Genomic DNA, 22,986 nt, shown 5'->3' with positions numbered 1-22,986 from the left:
TATTAGAGATTTAGAACACTTTCTCATGTGCTTATTGATAGTTCTTATTTCTTTATCTGAAAATTGCCTATTTATGTCCCTTGCCCATTTATTGGTTGGGGGATGGCTTGATTTTTTGTACAATTGATTTAGCTCCTTGTATATTTGAGCAATTAGACCTTTGTCTGAGTTTTTTCTTATAAAGATTTTCCCTCAATTTGTTGCTTCCCTTCTAATTTTGGTAGCATGGGTTTTGTCTGTGCAAAAACTTTTTAGTTTAATGTAGTCAAAACTATTTTACATTTTGTGATTTTTTTCTAACTCTTGCTACTATTCTGTGCTCACCTAATTTACTTATAGTTTCCTTCTTTATATTCAAGTCATTTACCCATTCTGAGTTTATCCTGGTATAGGGTGTGAGATGTTGATCTAAACCCAATCTCTCCCATAATGTTTTCCAATTTTCCTGGCAGTTTTTGTAAAAAAAAAAAAAAAAAGCAGTTTTTGGGTTTTTGACCCAAAAGCTGGTTTTTTTGGGTTTATCAAAGACTGTCTTGCTGAGGTCTTTTTAAAAAAAATTCCTTACCTTCTGTTTTAGTATCAGTTCTAAGACAAGAGTGGCAAGGGTTACGCAGTTAGTTAAGTGACTTGCCCAGTGTCACACAGCCAGTAAATGTCTTAAGGTCAGATTTGAGCCCTGCGCCTCCTAACTCCAGGCATAATGTTCTATCCATTGTGCTACTCAGCTGCTTCTACAAAGGTCCTTCTTGCCTTTCAATCTGTGCAGTTTTAGTACAAGGCTCCAGTTTTTAGGCTAAGCCTCATTTTGTATAGATCTTATTTAACAGAGTACCAAGTAGAAGAAAAAAAGTCAGGAACTAAGCATAAGTTTAACCCATAATGCTACTATTTACATTTTTTAAATCTACCAATGTTTCATTCTCATAAATAGATGTAACTGATGAAAGTTAATAGAAGTGACAAATATTTTCAGCCTGACCAGTAGATGCCAAAAATCTACAAGGTTGTTTTGGCTTGGATTTATTTTTTTAATGAACTTTCAGTTATTTTTTTAGTTAATGCTTGACCCAGTGAATTGATGGTTTATAATGTCTCACCACACTGCCTGCCATTAATTTCATGAGTAGCAGTGCATAAAATTAAATGACTATTCTGTCCAAGTGCCAGAATGTGATGGAAAATTCCCAAAGTGCTGGTAACACTTTATAGAAACTGGAAGAGGAGAGCTGAGCAGAAACACTATAGCAAAGCAGACACCCAATGAGAAAAGCAGTTAGATTAAATATATTTACATTGTTTCATCAATGTGTTACCTTTTCTAAAAGTAAGAATTTTAAAGGGCATCATATAATAAAAAGAATTGAATTTCTATTAGAGGAATATCATACAGTGTAATACAGGAAAGTGAAGAATGTTGGCAATGGTGTAAATGGGGTTTGTTGTCTACATTTTATTTTTTATTTTGAACTTAAACATACACACGCATATGCCCCCAAGATCATTTGCATTTTCATGGAAAAGAACAAAAAGAGGCTTGTGTGTGAGATTCTGAATCTTTTATGATTGGTACCATTTGATTTGGGTTTTTTTTTAAATGTATACAATGAATTCTGTACCTTACTTTCAAAACTATCCTGCTTTTTTTTTCAAGGAGTCTTTTTCTTGGGTATGATTTACTATTTCCTTAGCCATTTTATTCACCTTCCCACCTCATTCCTCTAGTTTTTGTTTCATTTTTTTATCTCTTGTTTCATTTCTTCTAAGTAAAATTCATTTTTTTCTTTGTTTCCTGTTTGTAATTCTTAGTTATTTTCTTTTTGCCAAATTTTTGAGTATCCCTAGGTCTACTGTAATATTTTTTTATACAGGTTGGTGTTTGATTTACTTATCTGTTCAGTTTTAGTTCATGATCTGGGGTTTTGTGGCAGAGCCAGGCTAACTTTTTGATGGGGTGATTGGCTCTGCTTTGCCTTACCAAGGTCCACTCAGTTCCTATACTGACTTCCTTCCCCTGGGGCTCCTCCCCCAACCTGATCTTTGAGGTTTAGAATATTGAATCTTCTGGTTCCTCTGTGACTTGTCACTCAGAGCACTGAGTCCCAGATGTCCTGGCCTGTGTGCTGCTGTACTGCTCTGTACCTTGCCTTGCCTATACTGATTACTGCTACTACCCAAGTTCCTTGCTGTGGGTTTATAACCACCTAGAACTTTCTGTAAGGAGGCTTTTACTCTTGCTGCTTTCAGACACAGTGCCCACCAGGCTACACACATCTGGTAGGTCTGGGAGTCTATGGATTTGTTTGCCAGTGCTAGCCCAGCCCCCTTCACTAATTCCTATGGGGTGCTGGCCAGATGATACTGTTTTTGTTGGGGTTTGGTACAGTTCTAGGGCAGAAGAAAGCACTTAGTATAGTTTCTTTTTAGGTTTCTTGATCATTTGATCTAGTGTGCATTTCAGGGTTTTCCTGTAGCTGGTAACGTGGGGGAAATGGACAGCCAACCTCCATTCAGCCAGCTGTACAGTCCAGAAGACTACGTGTGTTTTTGACAAGAAGTCTTCCCCATCATTTACTTAAATCATACCTCTTTATTCATTTCATATGGCCAACCCTAGGTAGAAGAGCTCTTTAATATATACTGCCCCATTGCCTCTCAGTCTACTCATCTTTTGGGTCTTTTTATTCTTGGAACCTGTCACATCTTCAGCTTCATGCTTCTTAACTTGCTTCTACTTGCTCTCTTTTGGTATGTTCCTCGTGCTTCTAAATATTTATATCTCCATGTTTCTGTTCCAAGTTAGAAGAAACTTAAATATAAGACCTTGTTTAGACCACAATATGACCTTCTCATTTATTCATCAAATATTTATTAAGCACCTACTCTATAAAATTCACAGATGCTTACCACAGAGAGAAATAACAGTATCCCAGTCCTCATAGACTTTTTAATTTAATAGCTAAATCATGATATTAGGCTATAAATTGGTATTTTCATTCTGAGCGTTGAAACCTTAGCTTTCTGTATTACTCTTTAAAAAATTATTCTTTAAAGAAATAGAACTTTCAAGTCAAGGTTCCCACCTTCTATCTTAGAACTGATACTAAGTATCCATTTCAGGCAGAAGAGTAGTAAGAGATAGGCTATGGGGGTTAAATGACTTGCCTAGGATCACACAACTAGGAAGTGTCTGAAACAAGATTTGAACCCAGCACTTCCTATTGCCAGGACTGACTCTTTACCCATTAAGTCATGTAGCTGCCACTTCCCAAGAGTGTTAAAAAGAAAATTGACTATCATTATAGGCAAGCGATTAGACTTGTTCTACTGTCTTCTGTAGTCTTCACTAGGAACACAGGGGAGAAAGCACATTTAGGTTTGAGGCAGGCAGTGGGCCACCTCCAGACAGGGAAGGGCCCACTTCTCCCTCACTGGGATTCTTTGAGCCAAGCTCAGAGCTATGTTTTTGAGTCCCTTGCCAGGGATATTTTCAAGGGATGTTTCTTTAGCCCAGGGAGGAATTAACTGGCCTTTGTGGTCCCTTCCAATGCTATGATTTTATCCCTAGGTGTGCATTGACAATTAACCATTTTTCCTTCATTTGGACCATCCCACTCCCAGATGTCCAATGAAATGTTTCCCTAGAATTATGTTTTATATTAGTTACAAGGTTCTATATGATTAGTCAGACTCCTAAAGGAGTACATTTTTTGCTTCTGTTTGTTAGTCCATATTTTGTATTTATGAACTTTTTGTATCTCCCTGTAGAATGTAAACTCTTTGGGGGTAGAGCAGGATTTTTGTTTGTTTATTTGTATCTTTAGTGCCTTATATATGGTACTTAATATTTCTTGAGTTAAACTGAAGAATTATGTATTGTATCTTCCATTATATATTGTATCTTCCATATAATTATAGACTTACTCTGCTTGATCTCAGAAGATAGAAATAGAAACAAAGCATAGAAGTTGTTAAAAAGGAGAATTTAGTTCAGTATAAGAGAAAAGTTTTCAATTAAAGTAGACATCCACAAATGGAAGGGCTTACTTAGGAGGAAGAAAGTTCTCTGAGGTTTTCAAGGCTGGATGGCCACCTGTTAGGAGGTTATCAAAAGGAATTTTTGTTCAGGGATGGGTTGAACTGTAGAAACCTGAGATTCTCTTTAGATTCTGGGATTTTTCTCTGTACAACACATTTAGAGTTCTGTCTTTTAGGAATATTATAGGCAGTTTACTGTTCCTCTTTAAAACTTGAATATGAACAGTTACTCAAGCTGAAAAATGAGTCATTTGTCTTTAAAAAATTTTTTTTGTTTGGTAGGAAATTCGGCGTCTTCATCAATATGTTAAGTTTGCTGTCCAAGATGTGAATGATGTTCTAGACTTGGAATGGGACAGACATCTGGAAGAGAAGAAGAAACAAAAGTGCGTGCTGATAGGATGATAAACCCCTCTTTATTCTCCTTAGTAATGACACCTTCTGGCTCCTTTCTTACATCTTTGAGATTCTCTTGATGGCACTTCTCTTAATCCCTTCTCCAAAGGTTTCCTTGGCCTTAAGAGTGGCCCACTGAAATGCCCAACTAGGAAGTGACAGCTGACCTATCCTTATCAAAGGAGACAATTACTCAACCAGCTCTAGTCTATTCAAGGATAATTGATCTGGGGCAGTAGGGAACAGTTAGGAGTGTGAGAGAAAGAAGACTAGAAATACAGTACAATATGAAATCATTGGGTGTTTAATTATTGTAGAATAATCCAACGTCCCTAAAATTTTAAAGGTTTCTCATCACTGTCAACAGGCGCCTGCTTGTTCCAGAGCGAGAGACGCTATTTAACACTCTTGCCAATAACCGGGAAATAATCAACCAGCAAAGGAAGAGACTGAATCACCTGGTGAACAGTTTACAGCAGCTCCGGCTTTATAACCAAACCTCTCAGTGGAGCATACCCAATGACAGCCCTTCTCAGAGCAGCACTCAGAGGTATGTGAGTAAGCAGGGCATGGAGTAGAATGAGTTTTGGAGGTGATTCTCTCCAGAATTGTGTACTGAAGGAGTATGTCATAATGACAGCTAATAGGAAAAGGGTACTTCCTCAATAGCTATTTTTATCAAGGTCTTCAGTCTGCATTTTCTGCATGACATTCATTAGTTATTCTATAATTATGCCATAATTAAAATGAGCCCAATTAAGGAGATGGGCTAATACCTTGCTTTATTGAAATAAATTGAGTTTTCCTTGCTTATGAAGCTATATATATATATATATATATTTTTTTTTTTTTAACCCTTACTTTCTGTCTTAGAACCAATACTTTGTATTGGTTCTAAGGCAGAAGAGCAGTAAGGCTAGGCAGTGGGAATTAAGTGACTTGCCCAGAGTCACACAGTTAGGAAGTGTCTGAGGCCAGATTTGAACCTAGGACCTCCTCTCTCTAGGCCTGGCTTTCAATCCACCAAGCCACCTAGCTTCCCCCCTAAAGCTAGATTTAAGACAAGGAAACATGAATATCATTTACCACCTGAAGTTCTTCAAGTAGCCTCCCAGATTTAAAGAATTTAATGTGTTGTTTTTTTATCTGATACATGAATGTAGTATAATAATTTATTTTCATTCAGTTGCCTTTCTTCTCCCCTCCTTCCCACCCCCCCCAAAAAAAAACACCCTTATCTTCCATCTTGGAATCAATACTTTGTTGTTGTTGTTATTTTTTAAACCCATAACTTCTGTGTATTGGCTCCTAGGTGGAAGAGTGGTAAGAGTGGGCAATGGGGGTCAAGTGACTTGCCCAGGGTCACACAACTGGGAAGTTTCTGAGGCCAGTTTTGAACCTAGGACCTCCTGTGTCCTCTAGGCCTGGCCCTCAATCCACTGAGCTACTCAGGAATCAATACTTTGTACTGGTTCCAAGGTAGAAGAGTGGTAAAGGCTAGGCAATGGGAGTCAGGTGACTTGCCCAGGGTCACACAGCTGGGAAGTATCTTAGGCCAGATTTGAACCCAGGACCTCTCATCTCTAGGCCTGGCTCTCAATCCCTGAGCTGCCCCCTCAGTTGCCTTTCTCAACTCAGAGGTTGTTTTTTTTTGTTTGTTTTTTTAAATAACAAATTTCCACATAAGTTTTCCAAAGTCATATGATACACATTGTTTCCCTCCCTTCTTCCCTGCTCCCTCCCAGAGCTGACAAACAATTCCTTCTGGGTTATACAGGTTATATCCTGCAAAACATTTCCATATTGTTCATTTGTGTAAGTGAATAGTCTTATAGAACCAAAACCCCAAAACATATACCTAAATAAACAAGTGATGAATCATGTTTTCACCTGCATTTCTACTCCAATAGTTCTTTCTCTAGATGTAGATAGCATTCCTTTTCATAAGTCCTCAGAATTGTCCTGGATCATTGTATTGTTGTTAGTAGCAAAGTCTATCACATTTGATCATTCCACAATGTTGCAGTTAATGTGTATAATGTTCTCCTGGTTTTGTTCATTTCACTCTGCATCAGTTCACATAGGTCTTTCCAACTCTCTCTGAAATCATCCTGTTTATCATTCTTTATAGCACAATAGTATTCCATCCCCATCATATACCACAATTTGTTCAGGCATTCCCTAATTGAAGGACATTCCTTTAGTTTCCAATTCGTTGCCACCACAAAAAAAGTAGCTATAAATGTTTTTGCACAGACACATCCTTTCCTAGAGTAGTGGTTTTGAATCTTTTCCAGTATGTTTATAAATTTGAAAAACAAGAACTGTGAACCACCTGCCCTATCCCACTTGATAGTAGTCCTAATATTAGTATCTATTGATTATGAAATTATGTGATTATTTTTAAAAAACCACTATGAAATCAGTAATGCTTTTAAATTGATTTGTATTTTATTTCATTATAAGTGTTGTAATAGCTTACAATAATAATAATTAACATTTATATAGCACTTGCTAAGTACCAGATACTACAATAAGTGCTTTACAGCTATTATTTCATTTGATCTGCCCTGGAATGTAAATGCTATGACTAACCCCATTTTACAGGTAAGAAAACTGAGGCAAATAGAGGTTAAGTGATTTGTCCAAGGTTACACAGCTAATAGTTATTTCAATCTAGATTTGAACTTGGGTCTTCCTGATTCCAGACTTGGTACTCTAGCCACTATATCACTTTGCTGCCCCATCTCTTATACACTTAGAAAATAGTGATGTTTGCATATGAAAAAGAGAGTGTTCATGTTTTTTTTTTGTTTTTTTTTTGTAGAATTGCTTATGTATGTAGATCTCTAGAGGCCTTGTAACTATACATGCTCTCTCTCTCCCTCCCGCCCTCCTTCCTTCTCTCTCTTCCCCTCTCTCTTATCTCTCTTCCTTCCCCCCCCCTTCTTTTCCCTCTCCACCCTCTCTCTCTCTCCTCTTTCTCTCCTACTTCTACAACTCAGGAGTCTGATCCCACATATTGGAAACTACTAATTCAGAATTTTATCTGCTTTCCTGTTTGTTGTTTGTTTTTTAAATATAACCAATTGCACTTGATCTAAAATTTTTAATTTTTTCACTCAACAAAAATCTACTATCTTTCCCTCCCACCCCTATCTCCCAAATACAATGAAAAAGTAAATTGCCTATTATAGACATGTATAGTCTTGCAAAATAGATTTCCTTATTGACCAGAGAAATGTTTTTCTCTGAGTTTATTATCTCCTTACACAGAAGTCAATAGTAAGTTTTACTATACATCCTCTAGCATTGGGCTAATCAGAGTTCTGAAGTCTTTCAAAGTTATTTCAAGACTTTATAATATTGTCATCTTTGATAAATTATTCTGGTTATGCTCACTTCACTTTACATCAGTTCATACTAGTCATCTCAGGTTTCTCTGAAACTAGCACATTTATTATGTGATTATATTATGATTTGTTTAGCCATTCCTTTATTAATAGGTACTCCCTCAAGTTCCAATTCTTTGTTACTGCAGAAAGAGTTATCAGTATTGTTTAGACATCCTTAGGGTTTGTTTTGTACAAGTCTAAATCCTCCTTTGATCTGCCCTCTCATCCTGGAATGTCACCCCTTGGTACATGTCTCCTTTAGTTCGTAAGTGAGAGCTACCAGGTATTACCTATTCTGTATCCTACATGAGTTTAGGACTCTCTTCTTTGCTGGATCCAAGACCTCTTTTGACTATTGCACTGCCTCTTACTGTACTGGAATGCTTCGCACCATGCTTCTGGCCCAGATCACATGCCCTTTATGCACAGATGTCTCTGTCTACCTAAGCCAACCTGGGCTAGAAAAATGACTTTTTTTTCCTTGGATTTTTCAATCAGTATTAGACTTGGCGTACACTTCTTAGATATATTTGGAGGAACTAGAAATGGAGAAGGGAGAGCCTCTAGCTTCAGTGATGCAGGTGGCTGGACCAAAGGTTTATGATACTTTTGGTTCCCCTTATATTTTAGTTTCTCAATGGGAAAATACATTCCTCAGCTCAAGAAGGTTTAGTGCTCTCTATTACCTCTAGGATAAAATTTAAGCCCATTTATTTGGCATTTAAATCACTGTGGCCTCTTTCTAGGTAATCACTCCTTACTCTCCTTCCCTCACATGCTTTGAGTTTCAGGCTATTTGACTCTTTTGCTCTGCCCCATACACATTGTATTTCTCATCTGCCTTTGAAAAATCTCTCTCTTGTGCCTGGAACATTCTTGCTCCTCCTGCCCAATTCTTGGTACCCTTAGATATTTTCAAGATTTAGCTAATGTGCCATTTCCTACAGAAGCCCTTTCCTGGTTTCTTTAATAATTTGTCTTTTCCCCTCCAACCCAGATCCTTGATATTTTATATGAAATTTGGATTTCCTTTTTTTTGTACCTGTTATAACCTCCTTCACCCATCTCTGCCTAAATTCTTTACAAGATGATACAGTTTTGTTTTTGTCTTTATGACTGAAATATAATAGGTACCTATATGATAGCTGCATTGACTTCTCAATGCATATAGTATGATTCTGTATGGTCTTGTGCCTTTTTTTCAGCTTTGACAGTGATCTTGAAAGCCTGCGCAATGCTTTAATGAAAACCACCATTGAATCTCACGCCAAACCACTACCCAAAATACCAGGTAAAATAATTCCTCTTTCAACTCTTTCATCTGTTTTATGTTCTGCATATATTTTTGAGTGACTATTGAGCATTTATTGGTTCATATGATTTCTTGCAGCTAAATTGTCCCCTGTGAAACAGGCACAGCTGAGGAATTTTTTGGCCAAAAGGAAGACCCCACCAATAAGATCTACTGCACCAGGTAAACATAGCTTTTTATAAATCTGAAAAATAGATCTGAGAAACAGCATAGATTTAGAGTGGGACTTTAAATACAGGCCTTAATGAGTGTCCTTTCAATTCCTCTATGTAGGGGATGGGGAGAGTATTTTACCTAGGAAGAAAATATTTGTGTCATGAATTTGAGCTTTTGAGGGCACAACACAGAACTTAATTGTCTATCTGGATCTGAGACAAAGTAAGGTTGATAGCCACTGAGGCATTAATTCAGAAAATTTGATCTGAAGAAATACTTACCTAAAAAATGCAGATAATTGCATAAAAACTCTTCTGTTATTGAATGGTCTGTATAATTTAATGTTTCCACTCTATTTTCTGTATACATGCACAACTTCATTCAAGATCTAAAATTTTAAATTGCCTTTTTCTTTGACAACCCTTTTTCTAATCAGAACTGTTGTTTGTACTTCCAGGTATTATTCAGCAATTAAAGAATACTAAAGAGGACTTAACTCTTGATTGTCCTAAATTAATTTTGCTATACTAAATGGATTCCTTTTTTTTTTTTCCCCAGTAGTATTGCAGCTCAATAACCATGTAATTACTATTCTTAGGAAGGTTAATAAGTTTGTGTATACTTTTGAGATTTCCTTCCTTGTTTTTTAAAATTATAGAGCATAGTTGTTTAAATTATCATATAAATGTTGTATATCCATTTATAGTTTTTCTAAGAACTGACATTAGTACTACCCTACCAGCACATTATTTTCCATGTATAAGTGTCAGCCTAGCTAAGTAAGGTATTAGATCCCCATCATCTGTAGCCTGGGCCAGATGGCAATGAATTCTTTAGTAATGGCAACCTGTTGTGGAAAGAAGAATATAAACTACCCTTCTGTGTATTCCTCTTCCATTGTTCTAAAAATATGACAGAGAGTTGAAAAAGACAGCAGAAGCTGCTAAAGATCAAGTACTTTAGAGCAGGTACTTTTAACCTATTCTGTATCATGGGCCTCTTTGGTAGTACAGTAACACTTATGGACCAACCCCTTCTCTGAATAATGATTTTAAATGCATAAAATAAAATTTGTAGGATCACAAAGAAAACCAATTCTATTGAAATGCAGTTATCAAAATATTTTTTAAAATAAGTTCATAGATCTCAGGTTAAGAATTCCAACTTTAGATTGTCTATAAACATGATCTTAGCTGTTAGTATTTTAAGCGGTACTGGATCCTTATACAGGGTCTGAGTGGATATATTCTGTATCCTATCAACCTTAGAATTCTCACCATAAATGAAACCAGAAGACAAAAGGAAATTATAACTAAAAGGAAAGAAGGTTCACAGTTCATCTCTGAGAGATAAAAACAAGTTGGTAGAGTTGGGTTTTTTGTGTATCCAGAGACATGAAACATTTCATGGAACATTTTGTCATCTCAGATTACAATACTCATGGTAAGTGTTTGCAAGAAGACCACTTTGAAGACAATTGGAGCTTATACTTAAGCGTCATTTCTAAAAAATGAGGAGATAAAGACATTCCACCTTAAATCAATAGAGTTTATTACTCCATGGCTTCAGTGCAAAGGTGAACATAGGGAAAGAGTAAAAATGTGTTATGAAACATGGTTCAGAAGTTTAAAAAAATGAGACATTAAGGACTTATGGACTGTTTCGTTTCCTCTTGCCTAGAACTGATACATTCTTCTGGGTTTTTTTTTTTTTTTTAAGCCCTTACCTTCTGCTTAGCATCAACTCTTAAGACAGAAGAGCAGCAAAGGTTAGGCAGTTGGGGTTTAGTGACTTGCCCAGGATCACACAGCTTGAAAGTATCTGAAGCCAGATTTAAACCTGAGTCCTCCCAACTGTAGGCCTAACCCTCTATCCACTTTGCTACCTAACTGTTCCAGAACTGATGCATTCTTTTAGGAAGAAAGTCAGAAGGCATTGGACATGTCAAGCAGTAAATAGAATAACCTTTCAAAAAATGAAATAGACTATTTTACCAAATGGGAAATAATGGTGATCATTGTGGAAATGACTTTGAAGTCTATCAGTGACTTGCTAGAGAAAAGCTCAATCAATATCAAATTAAAAGAAATTCAAATGAAAAGAAGATGGGCTTGCAATTGAGGCAGTTCTAGCCTAAACTTTTAATCACTCTGCTAACATGGAAAATTAAGAAAAGATGTCTATATCAGCATAGATTATCACCATTTCCTAAGGAAACAAGCCATGAAAAATTAATCTTCCTAAGAGAGAGGCCTAAAGAACCTAGAAACTACCTCGGCCAACACACACTTGTACTCCTTATTAAATAGATATCGTGGTAAACAGCAGCACCAAATTAGAAACTCCTTTGCATATATTATGGAGGAGGTGGATAGAAAATAAAGAAGTATAACCCTAAAAATAGTAAGAAAATACATGAAAACAAGTTTATAGAAAGTTTGCATTGAAGTTACTGAGTATTAACTATTTTATGTGGAGTATCTTGTCTTTATCCTCACTTTGTAGAGATCTTTGATAATTACTATAAACAAACTCTTTTCTTCATCATTGACAATGAAACTACCTCTTTTTCTCTCTAATATTTTAACTTTTTTTTTAAACCCTTAAATTCTGTGTTTTGGCTTATAGGTGGAAGAGTGGTAAGGGTGGGCACTGAGGGTCAAGTGACTTGCCCAGGGTCACACAGCTGGGAAGTGTCTGAGGCCGGATTTGAACCTAGGACCTCCCATCTCTAGGCCTGACTCTCAATCCACTGAGCTACCCAGCTGTCCCAATATTTTAACTCTTCATTATACTACATGAGAAAATTGAAATGTCATTAAAGAAAAGATGGGAAAAGTAGCCAGACTAGACCAAATATACACAGGGGAAGTTTGTGCTGAAGGCAACAAAATTTGATGGTATTGAGGGATCAGTTCCCAAGATGTGTTACAGAGAAGATGATATTAAATACTTGTAGAGGAAATCATAAAATTTATAACTGGAAAAAACTCAGTTGAGGAACTACCAACCCATTTGCCCACTTTCCCATCTTTACAAAATCTTGATGGGAATAATCTATACAAATATTAGATATGTCCTTATGGAGGTGTGGAAAAGGAACAGGTAGGCTCACAAAACATCATACAAGAAGACTAGCGTTATTTTCACACAGTTGATTGAAAGGATTAGAGAATATATGATTCTATTGTATTTGATGTTTGTTAACTATAAAAAAATAATTTTATTAAATGTAGCAAAATACTGCTCTAAAGACTGTCCTCTATCAACCAATAAACATTCGTTGAGGCAGCTATAGATAGCTAACATAGTGGATTGAGTACCAAACTTAGAGATAGGAGGTACTGGGTTCAAATGTAGCCTTAGACATTTCTTAGCTATGTGACCTTGGGCAAGTCACTTAACTCCAATTGCCTAGCCCTTGCTGTTCTGCCTTGGAACTGATACCAATTCTAAGACAGAAGTTCAAGTTTTTTTGTGTTTTTTTTTTTTTTTTTATTAACTACTTATTATATGCCAGGCACTGAGCTTAAACACTAGAGGTTCAAAAAAGGACAGAAGATAATCCTTGCCTTCAGGTGACTCACTAGTCTAATGAAGGTTCCTCTCATGTGTGTATCAAAATCATACATGATTCTTTTAAAAATGAGAGAGGTTCCCCATAAATGGTGAGCTCTTCCAAATTTTTCTGTTTTGGAATATTGTGTGTTAATAGCATCAGTGTTCTAGGGAATGCTGTAGAGCCTCCAAAATGGGTGAACATCAGTAAGTTTTTATTTAAACACCTGCCAGGCACTATTCTAAATGCTGGGGATATAAAGAAAGGCCTCAAAATAAAATTTCCCTGCTCTTAAAAGAGCTCATTATCTATTGAGAACCATTTTCATTAAATGAGCTCAGCCTAACTATTCCACGTAAGAAATCAAATGGATGGTCTATTTTCCAAACTATAATATATAGCTGTATAGAGTTAATATGGTTGTATATTATAGTTCATGAACTAGTCATGTGACTGTGGACAAGTCACTTAAACCTGTTTGCCTCAGTTCCTTATCTGTAAAATGAGATAGTGAAGGAATTGACAGGCTTCTCTAATATCTTTGCCCAGAAAAACCCACAAGTGGTCACAAAGAGTCAGACATGAATGAAACAACTGAACAAGAACAACAAATATTATAGTCTTGTCCCTGAGTACATATTCCTTAGGCAATGATTGTGGATATACAATGTACTGGCTCCAGAACTGACAGAAGGAGAAGAGAGGACTAGAACTTTGGGAAATTATGTAATAGTTTTAATGATTCCAAACTTCTTCTTGAAATAAAAACCCAATTTTTTTAATATCAGTTTTTAGTATGATACTTCAAGCCTGTGAACCATGGAATACTTCAGTTCTTGAAAAACTAATGTTGTGTGGCCACCAAAAGACAAATAGATGGTTTTGTGTTGGCATGAATAGGTTACATCTTGTTATCAAAAAGAATTGAACAGGAGCACAATATGAAGGTTTGGTATCTTAAGAGATTTATGACCAGAAAAAGAGATGGATCATTTGTGCAGTTAGAGCCAGGGATACCTGGTAGGCAAGTCCCATGTTCCCTTGTAATTGACACAGTGTTAAGAGATGTAGCAGAAAACCCAAGCATGTTGACTAGACTGAGTAGTAAAGTGGAAAAGTGCCCTAGCTCAAGAGCCAGAGGACTTAGGTTCAGATCTTATTTTCAGCATATTATTTCTATGACCATGGACAAGTCAGTCTAAGTTTCCTCATCTATAAAATGAAGGGGTTGGAATGGATGGCCTCTAAGGTCCCATCATCCCTACATCTGAACTCCTACAACATAAACAAGGGACACAGGATGAGAATTCTATTATGAGCTCTGATGTGAAGCTTTAGGAAGAGGTCCCTAAAGATAAGACTGGAGATTCATCTGTGTTATTCAGTTTTTTATTTAAGAATTCTATATAAGGGGCCATTTGCATATACATGATCATAGATCAAGACCCAAAAAGAGACCTCAGAGGCCATTTGGCCCAACCCAATTGTTTTACTGATGAAGCTACCAAGGCCCTAGAGATTCTGCTGACTTATCCAGGGTCCCACATCTAGTAGCTGTCAGAAGGTGAATGTGCTGGGTATATTGTACAAAGAAGCAAACATAACATATTCTTAAAGGTGTCTTCCCCATGGAGTTTGTAGTCAAACACATTGAAACTTTGTGTATTTTTGATTATTCTGTGATTCTCTAATCAGAGTGATGTGTGTATTCATTGTTGTCTTAAGAAAGAACTTTATCCAGAGACAAATTCAGTTTCAGGGTGTAAATGAAATCTGCCCTCCAAAAGTGAGGTGGATTCTGAGAAAAGTCAGTTTTCTTGAGTTGGTTGGTTCCTAATTATCATAATATGATGCTACGATATGTCCTGTCAGTAAACAAAATCAAACCTAATACATTTCGGTGACATTTAGAAAACATTCATCTTTTTTGATGCTTGATGTGTTTCATAACAGACAGACTTAGGTAGTCATTGGACAAGGTCTTTTGACCACCCAAATATCAGGGAGCTGGCTTTGGCGTTGGCATTGGTGGCAGTAGAGGGGAGCATGTCCATAGTCTTCATGAAGCACTGCCATTGCCTCCATAGCACTGTCCCCTAAGGGTCCCTGCACCCTCCCTTGAGAAGTGGGTGCTTGTTGCTGCCTGTTGGGACTGTCGTACCTGTCTCCATCCAGTGATGGAGAAGTAACATTGAAAAGGGAGGAGACTAGTTGAGGAATAGACTACCTGTCATTCTGGACAAGCAGTGGTAGTGTCCCTTTGTCTGCTGAGACTTGCAGTGGGTCTTAAGTTGAAGTTAGTTGGTGTTATTATTGCTTCCTTGGCTTTAGGAAGGTTGGCAGAGAGCATTGTGCCCTAGGCCCATCACTGAGCTTCTTGCTCAGGTAATAAGTCTCCAGGGGAAAATTCTGCCACTTGTCTTGATCTCTGTGAGCATCCCCACCCTATCCCTTTAGGACCTAATACTAGTGCTTAGCTGTGTTGCCATCTGTGCATATACTAGGACAGATGAGGTGCTTTGGAATGGTACTTCTATGAAAAAGCTCATCAGTGAATAATGAGGTTAAAGATTCATGAGACTAAATAAATGGATGAAAAAGAAATCTGTAGTTACTCTTTCCCAATTCAGCTTCTCCATATAGCTCTAACAGCTGTCACTCACTGGGTTTGAACTTACTTGTTCAAGCAGTATAGCTTCCACAGAAGCCTGGGGTTGTTTGCCTTGCAGATCAGTAGGTCTAGAGAACAACTCCAAGGAAGGCAGTGGCTTAGGTCTAGTGATTTTCATTCACTTCTCTGATTCAGAGTCCATTTCCACAGATCCTTTTCTGTGAGTCCAGTTTATCTGTAGCTGAGACACAGGACAGTGGTTCCCATCTATGTGGTGCTCTTCTTAAAAACATTACTGCAGTTACAGAAACAGATCCTCCTTGAGCCTCTCCACACACCAAAGAAGCTGGTCTGTTCCTTTTTTGGCTTACTATTGCTCTACCTGTGAAAACTTTTCTTTGGTGCCCCTTATTTGTAGGCTGTTAGACCAATACTCCTACTTTCTCTTCCTTTTTCTTTGACAGTCATACTTTTTCCCTACAGCTGGGGGCTTTCAGAGCAGTGTCTAAGCTAAAGACCTGAAATGAGCCTGATTGCAAATGGCAACAACTACTACTTCCACTTAAAATGGTCATTGCAGTATTTTATGTATCATAGTTCATATATTCTAGAACTGGAAGGGTTTTTAGAAATTTCCTAGTCCACCTCAATCCCCTTGGTCTAAAGATGGGGAAAGTGAAGCTCGAGAGCCAGGGCCACACCTTTCCAATGTCATCCAGGTAGTAAGTAGGAGAAACAAATTTTGGACACTAGTATTTTTATTACAGAATCAAAATTTTCTTTCTTGTCAGTAGAGATTCTTTTTGGTTTGTTTTAATGACCTAACGTTGTCCATTGTTTTGGCCTTCTTTTCCCTTTAGCCAGTCTCTCCCGATCAGCCTTCCTGTCTCAGAGATATTATGAAGATTTGGATGAAGTGAGCTCCACATCCTCTATTTCTCAGTCTTTGGAGAATGATGAACCACAGATTGTATACAGAGATGAGGATGTGATAGCCCAAATCCATCGCCATGCCCCAGTGGTTCGCACTTCTTCCATCCAGCCCACTCTCTTGAATCAGACTCCTCCTTTCACAAAATCTCATCTGCTGCTCAGCTCTTCTCCTAACCTGGTGGGAGGTTTAAGTAAGTAAATAATGATCAAACTTACTTTCCCCTATTAAGACTTGGATTCTGTTCATAGTTTTTTTTTTTTTTTAACTCTTACTTACTGTCTTAGTACTGAGTATCAGTTTGAAGGCAGCAAAGCAGTAAGGGCTCTGCAGTTGGGGTTAAAGTGACTTGCCCAGGGACACACAACTAGGAAGTATCTGAGGCCACAGATTTGAACGCAGGACCTCCATCTCTAGGCCTGGCTTTTTAGCTACTGAACCACCTAACTGCCCCCATACAGAGAGGTTTTTAGTCATAGCCTACTCCTGCTGTTTATTATTCCAAAACTCATTGGACTAATGATGGTAGTACCTTATATCCCCCTGTACAAAATACTTATGCATACATGATCTCTCAGAGTCTTAAAACAACACTGAAAGGGTAGGTAAGGCAGCTCTGATTATCCCCATTTTAGAGATGATAAGTATTAAGCTCAGAGACATAAAGTGCATGACACAGCCAGTAAATGGCTGAGCTAGGATTTGTACTTGCCACTCCTTCCAGGATGCTACATTGCCTTTTTTTTGACCTCTCTGTTATCAGCTGACCCTAAGGGCTTTTTTTACCTGGAAAGTAAACTGGAAGGTCAGCATTCAGGAAAGGAAAGTAAGTAAATTTCAGGGCACGAATACACTTCTCATGTCTTAACTATAGCCTATGGACATGCTACTTGGCTCTTTTGGGAGCAAGCCAAAGCATGTATTTTCATTTTTATCTTATCATAGTTACTATTCTCTCCTCTATGACAAAACTCACAGCTATAGCTGAGCAGGTGACTTCTAATAGAAGGCACAGGCAGGACTAAAGTCTCATTCTGCCACTAACTAGTTGTCTAACTCTGGGTAGACCATTTTATGACTCCAAGCTTCAGTTTCATCATTTGCAAAGAGGGCAATGTTAAGAGATATGGCTGAAATGGAATTTATGGGACGCAGAATATTAGCCTCTGTCTTAGAGGTATTCTTCTACCCAAGTTCCTAGAAGTGGGTGCATTTCTTGTGCTTCATTCTTTACTCCTGTAAAGGGAAGCCTGTAAGGGAAGTTTTATCATTTTAGCTATCAAATTTTCCTGTCTTCACTAGCATTCTTACTTAAATCCAGATTTCATCATACTTTTTTTAATCAGTGTCTACATCTACTAGCAAAATTGTTCCACAAGGGGCTGACAGCACGATGCTTGCAACCAAAACTGTGAAACATGGGGCACCAAATCCCTCTGTCACCATCTCAGCCCCACAAGCAGCTGCTGCCGCTGCCCTGAAACGGTTAATGGCCAATCAGGTTCCAGGTAAGAGTGCAACCAGCAGATTCTCAGACTCATAATCAGCTATTAGATTACAGTAAGGCCCCCAGGATAATTCTCTGTACCTGTTTCCTCTTCAGAAAGGAGTCTGATTTCTTTTAAAGGGAGAATTCCTAGAAAGTAGGGATTTGGTCTATGAAGTTTTCTTCACATAGTTCCTAGCCTGGGACAGTATGCACTTAGAAGGGTAGTATATTCTCTTTGATAAAGATCTTGACTGCCAAGATAATTTTTTATCTTCTTTGATGCCAAGAATTCGCCTTAAGGGTATTTGTCAAAGCTATAGTCTTACTAGGTAGAATTCCTAAATGATTCATTATTTGTATTTCATTGATGACCCAAATCTATTTGAAATTCTTTATGATGGGATTTAAAATTTTAAGTATTTGGTGTCTCATAACTGTTAGGAGCTTGTGTCCAAGTAGTAAGGTGACTTTCAGTTTTAGCTATTTGAAATCATGTTCAAATCTTCTTAATCCCTAGGCTGAGAACACCTAGACCGTGCCCATATTTTTTTAAAGTGTAGACACAAAAAGAAAGGTCTAATAATTTATTTAGTTAAGATCAATGTATTTATAATTCAGAGGGACTTTAGAGGCCTGTCTCATAGTATCTTCATTTTACAGATAAACACAAGCATAGATAGGTAAAGTGACTTACCATCTCAAGGTTACATAGTTCTTATCAGAGCTGAGACTCCTGATTTTCCACTCTTACTTTAATGAGAATATTAAGACCTTTCATCATGAGCTCCTTCTTCTTCCCTTTTATTCATCTCAGAACCCCTTGATACCATGCCTCATGCTCTCCTCATTTTCTCCAGTCCCTGATCATGAGGTGATTCTTCTTGCTGTGGCCAAATCCTTGTGTGGATTCTATGTATGTCCTTAATCTCATACATTTCTATCATCTAGGTGTTTCTCCTTCAGTCATCTCTCCCTCTCTAATCTTTAGTCTTTCCTTGTCTATGGATTCCTTCCCTTTTGTTTTCACACATATCCAAGTTTCCTTCATACTAAAAAAAAATCCTTCATTAGACCTTGCCATACTCTCAAGCAATCATTCTATATCTCTTCTTTCTCAGCCAAACTCTTTTCTACATTGGTTGTCTTCCTCTCCCTTCTTTGCAATATAATTCCTGACTTTATCACAATCTTCCTTCTTGACTTTTTTTCTCTGTTGACATTGACCACACTCTTATAACTCTTTCTACATATTTGTGACATTATTCTCTCCTGGTGCTCTTCCTCCGTTTCTGACTTCCTTTTCAAATTCCTTTGTTGGCTTGTCATCTTTATCATATTCCTTAAACATGTGTTCCCAAGAGTTGTGTCTCCTAGGTCGTGTGTGTGTGTGTGTGTGTGTGTGTGTGTGTGTGTGTTTCTCTCACACACACAAGTTTCCAAGGGTTTAATTATCTCTGTGCAGGTGATGACTCAAAGTTCTATATTTCTAACTAATTTCTCCTGATCGCTAATCTTATCAAATGCCCATTAGATATTGCAAACTGGATATATCAGAGATATCTCAAACTTGACATGTTCAAAACAGAACTCATTAGTCTTTTTCCCAAAATTTATCCTCCATCTATACTTCTCCATTTTTCTCAAAGATGCTAACATTCTTCTAGTCTTCCACGTTCATAACCTTAGCACTATTTGAATTCTCACTCTCCCAATCTAGTCAATTATCATACTTTACCATTTCTACCTGTACAATTTCTCACTCTGTCTTGATCTTTCTGTCTCTCTCCTACTGATTCTAAGGCAGAAGAGTGGTATGGGCTAGGCATTTGGGGTTAAGTGTCTTGCCCAGGGTCACAGAACTTGGGTTTTATCTGGGTCTAGAGTTGAACCCAGGACCTCCTGTCTTCAGGCCTACCTGTCTATCCACGGGAATGTAGCTATCCCTCTACAGTATCTCTTGCTTCTACCTCTCTTCCTTACTCTCACAGATGCCTCCTTATTTTAGCTCTTACTAGCTTCTAACTTAAATTATTGAAGTGGCTTCAAGTCCCTCCACTCTGATCCATCCTTCACATAGATGTCAAAGTGATTTTCCATTTGTACATATCTGACTATATTACTTCCCTACTCACTAAACTCCAATAACTCCCTTATTACCTTTAGGGATCAAATATTGACTGTTTCTATTGCCTTTTAAAGGCCTTTGCAAACTGACTCCATCCTATCTTCTGTCTTGGTTGTATTTGTATATTACTCCTCTTTTTGTGCTATATGATCAAATCAGACTGGCCCCCTCTTCCTCGGACCACATTTCCTTCTTTCTACATGGAATTCATTTCCTTTCTCACTTCTGTCTCATAGAATCTCTTTTCTTCTTCTAATATACCTAAGTCAGGTGCCACATGTGTATGAAGGTTTTCTTGATCTCTCCAAATGCAAATGCCTTCATTCAATTCACCAATCAATTAACAAGCATGTATTAAGCTTGTGTTATGTACCAGTAACTATTCTAAGCATTGGGAATATAGAGAAAAGCAAAAACAATCTTCCCTCCATAGTGAGTGAAAAATAAAATGACTGAGGAAACAAAGTTTCAATCTTCTGAGCATATCAATTTATTAAGCAATACATGCCATTTACTCAACAAATTGGGACCAGGCCCCTGCCCCACCTTAGGGCTGGTCCCTAAATACGAGAGGAGACAGACTTTTATGCATTTAAAACAATCAAATAGAGCCATCTCATTAAAAGGAACAAAAGGGCATTAGGCAATCTGATTGCTGATTGGAAGATAAAGATATGAGGCTTTATTCATGAGAGGGGGAGAGCAAACGGGTACAAATCCCAGAATTCAGAAAAGGTGTCCCATTCCCTCCAAGCATCCATAAAAACAAGCAAATAAATAAATAAATAAATAAATAAATACATGATTTGTAAAATAAAGGACCATGGAAACAATAACTGAAGGATCAGCTTGGGGCCAGTTTTCAGATAAGACTTTTAGGTTGCTTTAGATGTACTAGTATGAGAAAACTCCTTGCATCAGTCTTTGGATCTGGCTATATTTCTGATTGGCATAACCTAGGTCCTTAGTTAAGAGTCTCTAGACAATAGATGCAGGTGATCTAGTTTCCCAGTCTTTTAGGGCTAAGTTCAAACAATGCAATAAGGTTTTTTTCCAATTTCCACTATTGAATAAAATTTTCTCACAAGACAGAATTTGGACAAGGCCTGTAATTGAATAGAAAGGGAATTGAGATAACTCTAGAATTGAGTCACAAGATGGAGTCAGTATGATGTCAGTGGCCCCAGTTAACCACTTGCTATCCTGATAGCAAGGCATTCAATTTCCTTACCTCATAGAGCCCACATTTTCATTTTCAGTGGCATCTGGTGGCTCGGTGGATAGAGCACCGAGTCTAGAGTTAGGAGGACTTGAATTCAAAGCCAGCCTCAGACCCTTACTAGCTGTGACCTTAGGCAAGTCATTTAACATCTATGTGCCTTAGTTCCCTTACCTGTAAAAAAGTACCTGCCTCCCAGATCAATGACATGTATACAGCTTATGTATTAAGATCAAATGGCATAATATGTATAAAACACTTAGTACTTTGAGTGGCACATGGTAGATATTTTTTAAATGTTTAGTCATTTCCCTTTAATGACAGACAAAATATTTATATAAGCTAGAACATTCAAGGTAAATGGTGAGTAATTGAAAGGTAGCCCTAGATGAGAAGGCATTGATCCCTAAGGGAACTGGGAAAGGCCTCCTTGCAGAAGGGGCACTTGAGCTTAGTCTTAAAGATAGCTAGAGATTCTGAGAGCTGCAGAGCTGGGATAGGGAGCATTATGTGTGAGAAAGAGCAAACAGACCCACATGACCAGACCATGCATGTGGAGAGGAGACTAATGTGTTAGAAGACTAGAAAGAAAGCCGGGGGCCAAGTTGTGAAGAGCTTTAAATGCCAAACCGGGGAGTGTCTATGCAATTGTAGCAGTAATTAGGGAGCCATTAGAATTTATTGGATAGGAGGAATAATAATAGCTCATGTTTATGTAGCACTTCAAGACCCGAGAAATGTTTAACATCCATTCTTTTTCTCAATTCTGTGAGGTAAGTACAGCCTACAGGTATTATTTGTACTTTAAAGACAAGGAAATCAAGGCTGTGAGAGGCTGAGTGATTTGTCTCTAATCACGGTCTGGAAAGTATCAGAGACAGGATCAGAACCCAGATCTCCTATCTATAGGTCCAGAGTCCTTAGCACTCCACTGCTTCCTTCTTGGTTTTAGTGTTATCTGGTGGCTGGGTGGATATAGAGAGAACTCCTAACTATCTTATAAGGGAAAGAGCTTTTTTTTTTTTTTTTTTTTTTTTTTTTTTTTAAACCCTTACCTTCCGTCTTGGAGTCTATACTGTGTATTGGCTGCAAGGCAGAAGAGTGGTAAGGGTAGGCAATGGGGGTCAAGTGACTTGCCCAGGGTCACACAGCTGGGAAGTGTCTAAGGCCAGATTTGAACCTAGAACCTCCCATCTCTAGGCCTGGCTCTCAATCCACTGAGCTACCCAGCTGCCCCCAGAGAGAGCTTTTAACACATGTTCTTTTACTTGAGTTTGTCTCAAGTCAACATGGAAGTAAAGCTCCTTTTCTCTCCTCTAAGTAGTGACACCAATCTCATTAAACTCCTAGGGAGACTGAAATGCCTTCATTCACATCTACGTTGGGGGACAGGAAGGGAAAGGAGGAGGCCTAGCACCTAGTACACAGTATGTGACACAATTGACCCTTAGTAAATGATTGTTGATGAATCAGTGGATCAACACTAGTATTCTTTTCCCTGTGTTTACCACACTGTCTCCTAGCTAAGGAGTCCTAGGACTTCCTAGGGGAATAGAAATATTAAAATTCCAATTAGGCATCTAGAAAGGAGAGCCAATCATGGCCTGAGTGACATCTCAGGACCCTCCAGCCCTCTGATTGTAGGATACTTAAGTTTATACCTGCCTTGAAGTAGAGATCAGTTTTTCCTTAGTTCCCAATTGAGTTCATTGTTCAGCCTCTTCAGTGTTTTGATGGTGTCCTTCAAAGTTTTATTTC

The 22,986-nt window shown here is 37.9% G+C and overlaps 1 protein-coding gene across 1 annotated transcript in view; it reads left to right on the top strand.

Moving 5' to 3' along the window:
* Positions 1-22,986, top strand: part of NUP214 (nucleoporin 214) — a 100,626-nt gene that overhangs the window by 27,758 nt on the left and 49,882 nt on the right. The window contains exons 18-23 of the mRNA XM_044663974.1: positions 4,318-4,421; positions 4,799-4,981; positions 9,032-9,117; positions 9,217-9,300; positions 16,325-16,588; positions 17,742-17,903. Coding sequence (XP_044519909.1) covers positions 4,318-4,421; positions 4,799-4,981; positions 9,032-9,117; positions 9,217-9,300; positions 16,325-16,588; positions 17,742-17,903 — 883 coding nt within the window. The remainder of the gene's footprint in view (positions 1-4,317; positions 4,422-4,798; positions 4,982-9,031; positions 9,118-9,216; positions 9,301-16,324; positions 16,589-17,741; positions 17,904-22,986) is intronic.

This window comes from Gracilinanus agilis, chromosome 2 (assembly GCF_016433145.1).
Source record: "Gracilinanus agilis isolate LMUSP501 chromosome 2, AgileGrace, whole genome shotgun sequence".
NCBI lineage: Eukaryota > Metazoa > Chordata > Mammalia > Didelphimorphia > Didelphidae > Gracilinanus > Gracilinanus agilis.
Note: the sequence above shows the minus strand (reverse complement) of the source record. Positions and strands in the feature narration are given on the sequence as shown.